At 44.6% G+C, this 13,427-nt stretch overlaps 1 protein-coding gene across 3 annotated transcripts in view; it reads right to left on the reverse strand.

Annotated features, from left to right (window-relative positions):
* DYNLT2B (dynein light chain Tctex-type 2B) overlaps positions 1 to 13,427 on the reverse strand; it is a 28,907-nt gene that overhangs the window by 5,814 nt on the left and 9,666 nt on the right. For 2 of the 3 annotated variants that reach the window (XM_024928399.3, XM_003806428.5), the window contains exon 3: positions 9,944 to 10,013. In XM_024928399.3, coding sequence (XP_024784167.1) covers positions 9,944 to 10,013 — 70 coding nt within the window. Of the gene's footprint in view, positions 1 to 8,655; positions 8,790 to 9,943; positions 10,014 to 13,427 lie in introns of those variants that run through there. The other variant, XM_055111030.2, reaches the window with a different exon arrangement.

Below are 13,427 nucleotides of genomic sequence, written 5' to 3' on the forward strand. Positions count from 1 at the left end.
CTAAAAATACAAAAAATTAGCCAGGCGTGGCGGCAGGCACCAGTAGTCCCAGCTACTCAGGAGGCTGAAGCAGGAGAATGGTGTGAACCTGGGAGGCGGAGCTTGCAGTGACCTGAGATAGCACCACTGCACTCCAGCCTGGGAGACACAGCAGGACCCTGGCTCTTAAAAAAAAAATTCCAAGAACATGAAAAGCTATTCACAATATAATGTTGAGTGAAAAAAATAGGCTGGGCATGGTGGCTCACACCTGTAATCCCAGCACTTTGGGAGGCTGAGGTGGGCGAATCACCTGAGGTCAGGAGTTCGAGACCAGCCTGCCCAACATGGTGAAACCCCATCTCTACTAAAAATACAAAAATTGGCTGGGCATCGTGGCACACGCCTGTAATCCCAGCTACTCGGGAGGCTGAGGCAGGAGAATCACTTGAACCCAGGAGGTGGAGGCTGCAGTGAGCCAAGATTGTGCCACTGCACTCCAGCCTTGGCGACAGAGTGAGACTCTGTCTCAAAAACTAATAATAAATAATAATAATAAGTGAAAAAAAAATTACAAATGTTTTACATTTCTATTAAACGTATGTGTATGATTTATCATGCAAACACTTATTGAGCATTTACTTTGTGCCATTCACTAGTCTAAGTGTTTTACGTGTATTAACTCACTGAATCCTATGAGGTACTATAATTTTACCCATTTAGTGAATGTGACAAATGAGGATTAGAGAAATTAAGTGTACAAGGTCATACAACTAGGTAACAAAGCTTGGCTTTGCACCCAGGCAGTTCACAACCCATACCCACAGAGAAACATACACATATACCTTATATTATATTGGTTCTTTTTTTTCCTGAAACAAAAGGTCTCACATATTTATTACTGAACCCAGCCTACTATCGCAGGGCATATAAGCAAAGAGAAAAAATATATTCCCAATAAAACACGTCCAACTGTTCAGACAGTGGTGACGTTTTCAGCTTGCTATAGTAAGATGGCCGTGACCTTGATACAGCGTGAATATGTGTGCCAGCTCGCGTGCAGTTCCTTATAGACCCAGCTTGGCTGTTCTGCAATGTCTCCTTTCCAGTTGTGCCTGATTTTATTACCAGTTTTCAACCAGATCCACTGGAGAATGGGACGATTTGGCTTTTGTTTCTTGGCCAGGAATCGCTTACTCTTAAAAGACTTGTGAGAAGACATGACAAGAAGCAGAATCAAGCACACACCACAAGAGAGAGTTGTTTGTTTTTTGAGACAAAAATATAAAATAGTGAGACCCCAATTGTTTTATTTATTTATATTTTATTTTTATTTTTTGAGAGGGAGTCTCACTCTGTCAACCAGGCTAGAGTGCAGTGGCAGAATCTCAGCTCACTACAACCTCCACCTCCCGGGTTCAATGATTCTCCTGCCTCAGCCTTCCGAGTAGCTGGGACTACACATGTGCACTACCACGCCTGGCTAATTTTTATATTTTTTGTAGAGACAGGGTTTCACCATGTGGGCCAGGCTGGTCTCAAACTCCTGAGCTCAAGCAATCGGCCCACCTCAGCCTCCCAAAGTGCTGGGATTACAGGTGTGACTTGGAAAAAGTGTAATGGTACAGTTTGTAGCAGGCTAATAATGCTCCCACCAAGAACAGTAAGAAAAGCTGGATAAAATGAATCAGGGAGCTGCCAAAGCAAACAGGTCTAGAGGAGCCAAAATTCCAGAAAGAGGTGAACTCTAGGAGGTAAGCTGATATTCTGCAGCAGATTTTTTTCCTGGAGGATTTGCCAATTCAGGGCACAGGGCTAGATGCTGAGAATCTGGGCCTTGCTCAGGTAAAGAACAAATTACTGAGGGAAAATTTAACTAGTAGGAGAGTTGGCAGTCTTTACTTTTTAAAATTTTTTTATTTATTAATTTTACTTTGAGACAGAGTCTTGCTCTGTCACCCAGGCTGGAGTGCAGTGGCACGATCTCAGCTCACTGCAACCTCTGCCTCCCCAGGCCAAGCACTTCTCATGTCTCAGCCTCCCGAGTAGCTGGGATAACAGGCATGCACCACCATGCCTGGTTAATTTTTTTTTTTTTTTTTTTTTTTTTTTTTTTTTGAGATGGAGTTTCACTCAGTTGCCCAGGCTGGAGTGCAGTGGCACAATCTTGGCTCACTGCAACCACAACCTCCCGGGTTGAAGCAATTATCCTACCTCAGCCTCCCAAGTAGCTGGGACTACAGGCACCCACCACCACGCCCGGCTAATTTTTGTATTTTTAGTAGAGACGGGGTTTCACCACGTTGGGCAGGCTGGTCTCGAATTCTTGACCTCAAGTGATCCGCCGGCCTCGGCCTCCCAAAGTGCTGGGATTACAGGCATGAGCCACGGTGCTTGGCCCTAATTTTTTGTATTTTTGGTAGAGACGGGGTTTCACCATATTGCCCAGGTTGGTCTCGAACTCCTGAGCTCAGGCAATCTGCCCGCCTTGGCCTTCGAAAGTGGTAGGATTACAGGAGTGAGCCACTGTGCCCAGCAGAGTCGGCAGTCTTAACAAAGCTAAGGAGGTAAAATCAGATTCTGGAGGGAAGATCCCATAAAAAAGGAGAAAGTAGAACTGAGCGTATCACATGGTAGGTTTTCTTTTCAAGACATGCTGAATTCAGGCCGGGCACAGTGGCTCGCGCCTGTAATCCCAGCACTTTGGGAGGCTGAGGCAGGCGGATCACGAGGTCAGGAGATCGAGACCATCCTGGCTAACGTGGTGAAACCCCGTCTCTACTAAAAATACAAAAAATTAGCCGGGTGTGGTGGCGGGCGCCTGTAGTCCCAGCTACTCAGGAGGCTGAGGCAGGAGAATGGCGTGAACCCAGGAGGCGGAGCTTGCAGTGAGCCGAGATGGCACCACTGCACTCCAGCCTGGGCAACAGAGTGAGACTCTTTCTCAAAAATAGAATAAAATAAAATAAAGTAACTAGTATGACTAAATCACAAGGGTCCTTACAAAAGAAAGAGGGAGTAGGTGGGTCAGAGTCAGAGAGTTGAAGATGCTGTGCTGCTGGCTTTGAAATTGGAGGAAACGGCTTATGGGCTAAGGAGTTCAGGGGCCTCTAACTGGAACAGACGAGGAAATGGATTCAGTCTTAGAGCCTCCAGAAGGAATGCAGCCCTGCTGACATCTTCGTTTTAGTTCAATGAAACCCATTTTGGATTTCTGATCTCCAGAACTGTAAAGTAATATATTTGTGCCATTTTCAGCACTGAGTTTGTGATAATTTGTTACGGCAGCAACAGGAAACTAGTACACTAAGGAAAAAGCCTCTGACATGAAGAGCAAAGTTTTATGCTGAGGAGACAAGATCTGAAAGTCAGCACCTATTGGAGGTAGAGGCCTGCAGAGGCCTAATGAACACTCGAGGTTCTTGGTTGAAAGACTTGGAGGGCTACAATTAAGAAACAAGGGGGCCAGGCACAGTGGCTCACGCCCGTAATCCCAGCAGTTTGGGAGGCCGAAGTGGGTGGATCACCTGAGGTCAGGAGTTTGAGACCAGCCTGGCCAACATGGTGAAACCCCATCTCTACTGAAATACAGAAATTAGCCGGGCGTGGTGGCGTGCGTCTCTAATCCCGGTTACTCAGGAGGCTGAGGCAGGAGAATCACTTGAACCCGGGAGGCTGAGGTTGTGGTGAGCCAAGATCATGCCATTGCACTCCAGCCTGGGCAACAAGAACGGAACTCTGTCTCCAAAAAAAAAAAAAAAAATAGAAACAAGGGTGAGGCTGGGTGCGGTGGCTCACACTTATAATCCTAGCACTTGGGGAGGCCAAGGCAGGAGAATCACTTGAGCCAAGGACTTCAAGACCAGCCTGGGCAACATGGTGAAACCCCATCTCAACAAAAACATACAAAAATTAGTTGGGCGTGGTGGCTCATGCCTACGGTCCCAGCTACTTGGGAGGCTGAAGCAGGAGGATCACTTGAGCCCAGGAGCCAGAGGTTGCAGTGAGCTGAGATCGCACCACTGCACTCCAGCCTGGGCAACAGAGTTGAGACTCTGTCTCAAAAAAGAAAAAAAAAAAGGGATGAATTTAAGATAGGGCCTTTTTAAAACCACAACTCTCAGATGAGTTGGCATAAGAAAAGAAAATTTTTTAAAAAGATAAAACTGTAACCCAACCTCAATTCAGCTCAGTACCTGAAGCTAAGCGGCCAATACTCTTCCTGCACAGCAGAAGAGAGAGTTAAGTCCTTTCTGGAAGAAAATAATATCATCTGGAGGTCTATAATTCTTTTAAGCAATATCTAAGATTCAAACTAGGCATGCCAAGAGACAAAGCCATATACATGATTATCAAGAAAAATACAATGGAAACAAACTCACACATGACCCAGATACCAGAGTAAGCATATAACAACATGAAAATAACTACTGTGGCTGGGCGCAGTGGCTCACGCCTGTAATCCCAACACTCTGGGAGGCTGAGCAGGGCGGATCACTTGAGATCAGGAGTTCCAGATAAGCCTGGTCAACATGGTGAAATACTGTCACTACTAAAAATACAAAAATTAGGTGGGTGTGGTGGTGGGCACCAGTAATCCCAATTACTTGGGAGGCTGAGGCAGGAGAATTGCTTGAACCTGGAAGGTGGAGGCTGCAGTGAGCAGAGATGGCGCCACTGCACTCCAGCCTGGGTGACAGAGTGAGACTCTGTCTCAAAAATAAAATAAAATAAAATAAAATAAAATAAAATAAAATAAAATAGTATGACTAAAATGTAAAAAGAGAGTGGGGAGGGTTAAAAAAGATTGAAGGATAAAGCCTTTTACTAGATAACTGAAATCTATAAAAACTAAATGTAAATTCCCAAACTGAAAGATACAATAACTGAAATTAAGAACTCAGGTTATGGGTTTAACTGCAGATCAGATGCAACAGAAAAGAGGATGATTGACCTAAAAGGCCAATAGAAAAATATACAAATTGGCCAGGCACGGTGGCTCACGCCTGTAGTCTCTGCTACTTGGGAGGCTGAAGCACGAGAATCGCTTAAACCCAGGAGGTGAAGGTTGCGATGAGTCGAGATCGCACCACTGCACTCCAGCCTGGGTGACAGAGCGAGACTCCGTCTGAAAAAAGAAAAATATATAAACTGAAGCACAGAGAGGAAATAGAAAAATCAGAAAAAAGCATAAGAGACATGTGGAATACTGAGAAAAGACCAAACATACATGTAACCTAAATCCTAAAAAGAGCGCGGAGTGGAAGGGGCAGCAGCAGTGCTTTGAAAGAGAACGGCCACCTCTAGGCCCCAAGCTTAGTCTCTAATGCCATTCTCCAACACACTGAACAGGGGCTCCTTGGAGACATGGCTGAATTGTAGGGCTGGGGTAGGGAATGAACACAATGGAGCTTCTGATAGTGCTGGGAAGTAAGGAAGTGCTCAAAGAAACCCACAGTAGTAGAGTCAGTGGGACACAGGAATCCACTGAAAGCTCTCAATGGCCAAGCTGGAACAATTAGAACTACAAAATAAATAAAGTAGTATTGAATAATCATCCAAAGTATAAAATATCCATGAGTCCATGTTGAAATAAATGACAGAATACATAAATAAATGGGAGAGGAGAGACAAATTTCCTGTGCTGAAAATTCCAAGGAATTGACACAGATACGATGCCCTTGAGGAGGTGGGTCATAACTCCCTGCTCTTTCAGTGTGGGCTGCACACGATGATTTCCTCCTAATGAGTACAGGATGAACACGGAGGAAATGAAACCGCCTTTGCAAAATGATGACTGAGACAGTGAAAGAGATCCAACCTAACCGACTCCATCTTGCGTCTAACCTCCAAGCTGCCCTTGTTCATTCCTGGGCGTAGGCTGAACTAACTTGGGGGGAAACTTAATTTATAGTTTAAAACAAAGACGGTAACAGCCCTTTCCCAAAGCAGACCTCCTTCTTGCCGGGGGACTAGACTAACATTAGTCACAAGATTAGAAATTATGGTTTAGGAGCCATGCAGCTGGAGGCTACAAGATTCTGACCCGCCCTACACTGCTCCTAAGATCAGCGCTTGAGATATTTTGCAGACCCTGCACTTGATGGATCAGCTGGCACCACCCAGATGGATAAACTGGCTCATCTGATCTTGTGGCCCCGACCCAGGAACTGACTCAGCACAAGAAGACAGCTGACTCCCTGTGATTTCATCCCTGACCAATCAGCACTCCCGGCTCACTGGCTCTCCACACCCACCAAGCTGTCCTTAAAAAGTCTGCTCCCCGAATGCTGGGAGAGACTGATTTGAGTAATAATAAAACTCCGGTCTCCTGCACAGCCGGCTGTGTGTGAACTACTCTTTCTCTATGGCAATTCCCCTGTCATGATGAATCGGCTCTGTCTAGGCAGCGGGCAAGTGAACCCACCGAGCAGTTATAGAAAGAGTAAGTTTATAGTAAAGAAACCTGAGATGCATTAGCTCAGGCAGGGAGGCAAAGTTCATATGAACAGTAACATGTCATGTTGACAGTATGTACCATTGATATGATATGACGAGAATGGCATCTTACCTCTGTGATCTTCCTTCCAAAAACCTGTAACCTCAGACTAATCATTAGCAGAAAAATCCCAGTGAAGGAACATTCTACAAAACACCTAACCAGTACTCCTCAAAAATGTCAAGGTGATGAAAAACAAGAAAGTCTGAGAAACTGTTACCGCCAAGAAGAGCCCAAAGAGACATTTAATGTGGTATCCTAGATAGAATCCTAAAGCAGAAAAAGGACATTAGGAACAAACTAGAGAAATCAGAACAAAGCTTTATTTGATAACACTGTATCAATATTGTTTCATTAATTATAATAAATGTTCCATACTATGTAGATGTTAACCATAGGGAGTCCGGGTGCGGTAGATGATGCCTGTAACCCCAGTGTTTTGGGAAGCCGAGGCAGGAGGACTGGTTAAGCCCAAGAGGTCAAAGCTGCAGTGAGCCACGGTTGCACCACTGCACTCCAGCGTGGGCGACAGAGCAAGAACTATCTCAATAGCATAATTACTATTCTTACAGTAACAGGGAAACTGGGTGTGGAGTATACGCTAACTCTGCAACTTTTCTATAAATCTAAAACTATTTTAAAATAAAAACTTGGTTTTTTAATTTTTTTATTTTTTGAGATAGAGTTTCACTCTGCTCCCCAGGCTGGAGTGCAGTGGCGTGATCTCAGCTCACTGCAACCTCCACCTCCCAGGTTCAAGCAATTCTCCTGCCTCAGCCTCCAAGTGGCTGGGGTTACAGGTGTGCACCACCATGCCCGGCTAATTTTTTGTAATTTTAGTAGAGACAGGGTTTCGCCAGGTTGGCCAGGCTGGTCTCGAACTCCTGACCTCAAGTGATCCACCCACCTCGGTCCCCCAAAGGGCTGGGATTACAGGTGGGAGCCACTGCACCTGGCCAAAAACTGTTTTTTTTAAACAAAGGTAATGGCTAAGAATTTTCCCAAACTGATAAAAAAAATCAACCTGGCTGGGTGCAGTGGCTCACACTTGTAATCCCAGGACTTTAGAAGGCCGAGCATGGTGTTGGCACCTATACTCCCAGCTACTCGGGAGGCTGAGGCAGGAGAATCTCTTGAACCTGGGAGGCAGAGCTTGCAGTGAGCCAAGATCGCACCATTGCACTACAGCCTGGGAGACAAAAGCAAAACTCCATCTCAAAAAAAAAAAACAAAAAAAAAATCAATCCATAGATTCAAGAGACTCTGAGTGCTCTAAGCAGAATAAATATAAAGAAAGTAATAGTGGCTAGAGAGGGCATACCATCTTAAATTGAATAATAAAACTTACAGCTGACTTCTCAACAGAAACAATGGAAACTAGAAGACAATGTAATCACTTATCTACCTACCTACCTATCTGAGGCAGGGTCTCACTCTGTCACCCAGGCTGGAGTACAGTGGCACAATCACGGCTTACTGCAGTCTCAACCTTCCTGGGCTCAAGAGGTCCTCCCACCTCAGTCTCTCAAGTAGCTGGGACCACAGGCGTGTGCCACCATGCCCGGCTAATTTTTGTATTTTTTTGTAGAGACAGAGTTTTGCTGTGTTGCCCAGGCTGGTCTGGAACTCCTGGGCTCAAGTGATCCTCCTGCCTCAGCTTCCCAAAGTGCTGGGATTACAGGTGTGAGCCACCACGCCCGGCCCTGATGGGAAACTTTATAATAGATGGATCCATCTGACAATATCTGAACTCCATGATCAACCTTAACAAAGCAAAAAGAGATGACCAGCTATTTTGTACCTTCTCAGAAGATGCAATAGGATGTATAGAAAACAGTCTTTCCCCAACCTCAAACCTATGGCTAATTAAGACTAGATCTAACTACTTATTTTCAAGAAGTACAGGAAATAGAAGACATATTAAACAATACCATAGGTATATAATCAGCAACTGCCAGAATATAGGAAACTCTACAGGACAAACAAACCAATTTCTTCAACAAATAAATGGCAGGAAAAAATAAATAAATAAATAACTGACTGGGCACAGTGGCTCACGCCTGCAATCCCAGCACTTTGGGAGGCCAAGGTGGGTGGATCACCTGAGGTCAGGAGTTCGAGACCAACCTGGCCAACATGGTGAAACCCCATCTCTACTAAAAATACAAAAATTACCTGGGCGTGGTGGTGAGCGCCTGTAATCCCAGCTACTCAGGAGGCTGAGGCAGGAGAATCACTTGAACCCGGCAGGCAGAGGTTGCAGTGAGCCGAGATCATGCCACTGCACTCCGGCCTGGGTGAGGAAGCAAGACTGTCATAAAAATAAAATCAAATGGCAGGATTAAAAGAGGAAAGAGAGAAATGAGGCAGCAAAAATGACACATTGAAGTAAATTTAAAGCCAGATGCTGTGGTGTGCACCTATAGTCCCAGCTACCTGGCAGGCTGAGGTGGGAGGATCACTTGAGCCCAGGAGTTCTAGTCTGTAGTGTGTTATGATCACATCTGTGAATAGCCACTGCACTCCAGCCTGGGCAAGATAGCAAGATCTTACGTCTTAAAAAAAAATCCTAATTTACATATTAACCAAATGCAATGTGTGGACCTTGTTTGAATCTTAATTTGAAAAAATTGTAAAAAGAAAATAATAGGTCTGGCATGGTGGTTCAAACCTGTAAGTCCACCACTTTAGGAGGCCAAGGCTGGTGAATTGCCTGAGCCCAGGAGTTTAAGACCAGACTGGCCAAAAGAGTGTGACCCATCTCTGCAAAAAAAAAAAAAAAAAAAGAAAGAAAGAAAATTAGCCAGGTGTGGTGGTGCACACCTGCAGTCCCAGCTACTCAGGAGGCTGAGGCAGGAGGATCACTTGAGCCCAGGAGGCCAAGGCTGCAGTGAGTTGTGATAGTGCCATTGCACACCAACCTGGGTGACAAAATGAGACCCTGTCTCTTTAAACAAAAAAAAAGAAAGAAAACACATACATACATATATGAGGCATATCTGAACAATAACAGCATATTTTATGATATTAAGGACTGACAATATTTTAGAGATAATAAAGATATTTTATTTATTTATTTTTGAGACAGAGTCTTGCTCTGTCACCCAGGCTGGAGTGCAATGACACGATCTTGGCTCACTGCAACCTCCACCTCCTGCGTTCAAGTGATTCTCCTGCCTCAGCCTCCTGAGTAGCTGGGACTACAGGCACACGCCATCACACCCGGCTAATTTTTGTATTTTTAGTAGAGACGGGGTTTCACCATGTTGGCCAGGCTGGTCTTGAACTCCTGACCTCAGGTGATCCACCCGCCTCAGCCTCCCAAAGTGCTGAGATTACAGGTGTGACCCATCACACCCGGCCCCTCTCACTCTTGTAAAGGCACTCTTCCTGAATTGTCCAAAGGACAGATACCTCATAAGAAATATAGATGACTAAAACAAGAAGGAAAATCCAGCTACTCACAATACTCCTTCACCTCTTTGTTCTCCAATCACTACTTGCACCACCATTTTGTATCGGTCAAATCCCATTTCTAGAAAGAAAAAATAAGGTTATTTATAAGCAAATATGTAGTAAAATTACTTATTGAAGACAAATTTGCCCAGAAATGGACATAAACATTCAATCCACAAGTACTTAATGAATATGGTGGTAAGCTTGGGGGTCAGGAGGACGTGAAGACAGATCCTAACTATAACTCAGCAAGTGTATAACCTCAGAAAGTAATTTAACTTTTCAGTTTAAGTCTCCCTTATTAAACAGGAATATCAGTACCTACCTCCCAAGGTTGTTATAAGGTTAGGTAAGATATAGTAGTATCTTTTTTTTGTTTTGTTTTTGAGATGGATTCTCACTCTGTTGCCCAGGCTGGAGTGCAGTGGCACGATCTCAGCTCACCGCAACCTCTGCCTCCAGGGTTCAAGTGATTCTCCTACCTCAGCCTCCTCAGTAGCTGGGACTACAGGTATGCATCACCACACCTGGCTAATTTTTGTATTTTTAGTAGAAAAGGTGTTTCATCATGTTGCCCAGGCTGGTCTCGAACTCCTGACCTCAGGTGATCCACTCACCTTGGCCTCCCAAAGTGCTGGGATTACAGGCGTGAGCCACCGCGCCCGGTCAGATATAGTAATATCTAAAGCATCTAAACAGTGCTGTTAAATACTAGTCCTTCAATAAACCTTAGCTTCCTTCCTTTTTCCCCTACTATAAGTCAGCTAGTGAGCTGAACCTTCAAGATAGAGAAATAAATAAGACGTTTTTCTTGCCTTAAAGAACTCACAGTAATAAAGAACTCAAAGGAAAACAGAAAAATAGGCCGGGCACGGTGGCTCACGCCTGTAATCCCAGCACTCTCAGAGGGTGAGGCCAGTGGATCACCTGAGGTCAGGAGTTTGAGACAAGCCTGGCCAACATGGTTAAGCCCCGTCTCTACTAAAAAATATAAAAATTAGCCAGGCATGGTGGCAGATCCCTGTAACCCCAGCTACTCGGGAGGCTGAGGCAGGAGAATTGCTTGAACCTGGGAGGCGGAGGTTGCAGTGAGCTGAGATCGCACCATTGCACACTAGCCTGGGTGACAAGAGCAAAACTCCATCTCGAAAAAAAAAAAAAAAAAGAAAATAGAAAAATAAATTGAGTATGCTTATAATTCAAGGAGTGGCATGTATGATGTACATCAGGAACACAGAGCCAGTGGGGGCAGTTCCTCTGTCTGGGCAGTGGCAAGAAATCACTGGAAAAGACTTCTTGGAAGATGTGGCCGGCCAATAAACTGAGTCTTGAGGGCTGAGTAAGAGGGGACCAGGTCAGCCCCATCTCCCCACACGTCCGAGAACGAGGGGCATGTGCACAGCAGGAGAGCATGGGATCTCCAAGAAACTGTAAGCTGTTCAGTAAGACAGACAAGAAAAAAAATGAAGATTCCAGAACAAAACGAGGTGATCCAGCACCATTTAGCTGTTTACTCCAGAAACTACGTCGCTAAAGCAGCAAAATCCTGAAAATTCTCACTAACACCAAGTCTGAAGAGAAAAAAATGGAATGGGCATTTTTGAATCTTTCTACTTTTTTGACCAAGGAATAGTGGAAAGAGTTTTAAAAAAACAAAAGAAGTGAAATAAGCAAAGCTGAAACAGAGCCAGCTCTCTCTGATGAACGTGCAGCTTCCAAGATTACACTGTAAACGGGACAATCTGAAGACTACAGGCAATCTCCCATGTGGGGCATGAACCTGATTCAGAGTGTGTAAAGACAGAGTCCAAGTTATTTTTAAAAAACACTGCACACAACTCAGCTGAGCTTCCTCCTTTCTCTAACCAATCCCAAATTATACAGAAATGTGTCTAGAATAATAAATACTCAGCCCTTAAATCACAGTTCTGAGGGGAAAATAAAATAGTCTCAGATATGGTGGGGAGGGGAACTTAAAAAAAAACCCACACCATATCAGAGCAATTAAAAATCCCCCACATCATATCAGAGCAATTAAAAATCCCCTACATCATATCAGAGCAATTAAAAATCCCCTACATTATATCAGAGCAATTATGATGTATGGGCACAACAAAATGAAATGCAGCCAAATGGCAATAAACAAAGATGCAATAGCAAAAACAAGAGTAACAAAGAAGAACAAAGCTTCTGCTGGGTGCCATGGCTCATGCCTGTAATCCCAGCAATTTTGGAGGCTGAGGCGGGAGGATCTCTTAAGGCCAGAAGTTCAAGACCAGCCTAGGCAGCATGACAAGACCACCATCTCCACAAAACAATTTTTTTTTTTTTTTTCTTGAGATGGAGTTTCACTCTTGTTGCCCAGGCTGAAGTGCAATGGCGTGATCTCAGCTCACCACAAACTCTGCCTCCTGGGTTCAAGCAATCTTCCTGCCTCAGACTCCCGAGTAGCTGGGATTACAGGCATGAACCACCACACTTGGCTACTTTTGTATTTTTAGTAGAGATGGGGTTTCTCCATGTTGGTCAGGTTGTTCTCGAACTCCTGACCTCAGGTGATCCATCTGCCTCGGCCTCCCAAAGTGCTGGGATTACAGACGTGAGCCACCACACCTGGTCCACAAAACAATTTTTCAAAAAATATTGAAGAAAAGAAAGAAACTTCCAGTGGAAGGAAGGAAGAAGGAAGGAAAGAAGGAAGGAAGGAGCTGTGTAAGAGAAAAACTTTGGCTGGGCACGGTGGCCCACACCTGTAATCCCACTTTGGGAGGCTGAGGCGGGTGGATCACTTGAGGTGAGGAGTTTGAGACCAGCCTGACCAACATGGAGAAATCCCATCTCTACTAAAAATACATTAGCAGGGCGTGGTGGTGCACGCCTCTAATCCCAGCTACTTGGGAGGCTGAGCAGGAGAATCGCTTGAACCTGGGAGGTGGAGGTTAAGGTGAGCCAAGATTGCGCCATTGCACTCCAGCTTGTGCAACAAGACCGAAACTCAGTCCAAAAAGAAAAGAAAGAAAAAAATCAACCTAGGAAGTAATACAAATCAAGGAACGAAGAGTTATTCCTCACAATTAATTCATAATACTAGAACAATGTAAGCTTATAAACTCAATGAAATAAGTACTCAATCAGGTTATCAAATTTTTTAATTTTTTTTTTGGAGACAGAGTTTCGCTCTTCTGCCCAGGGTGGAGTGCAATGGCGAGATCTAGGCTCACTGCAACCTCCACCTCCCAGATTCAAGCGATTCTCATGCTTCAGCCTCCCAAGTAGTTGGGATTATAGGCATGCGCCATCACGCTTGGCTAATTTTTTTTTTTTTTTTGCATTTTTAGTAGAGAAGGGATTTCACCATCTTGGTCAGGCTGGTCTCGAACTCCTGACCTCAGGTGATCCACCTACCTCAGCCTCCCAAAGTGCTGGGATTACAGGCGTGAGCCACCGCACCTGGCCAGGTTATGATTTTGTTTGATTTGGTTTGGTTTTTTGA

Source organism: Pan paniscus, chromosome 2, assembly GCF_029289425.2.
Source record: "Pan paniscus chromosome 2, NHGRI_mPanPan1-v2.0_pri, whole genome shotgun sequence".
Lineage (NCBI taxonomy): Eukaryota > Metazoa > Chordata > Mammalia > Primates > Hominidae > Pan > Pan paniscus.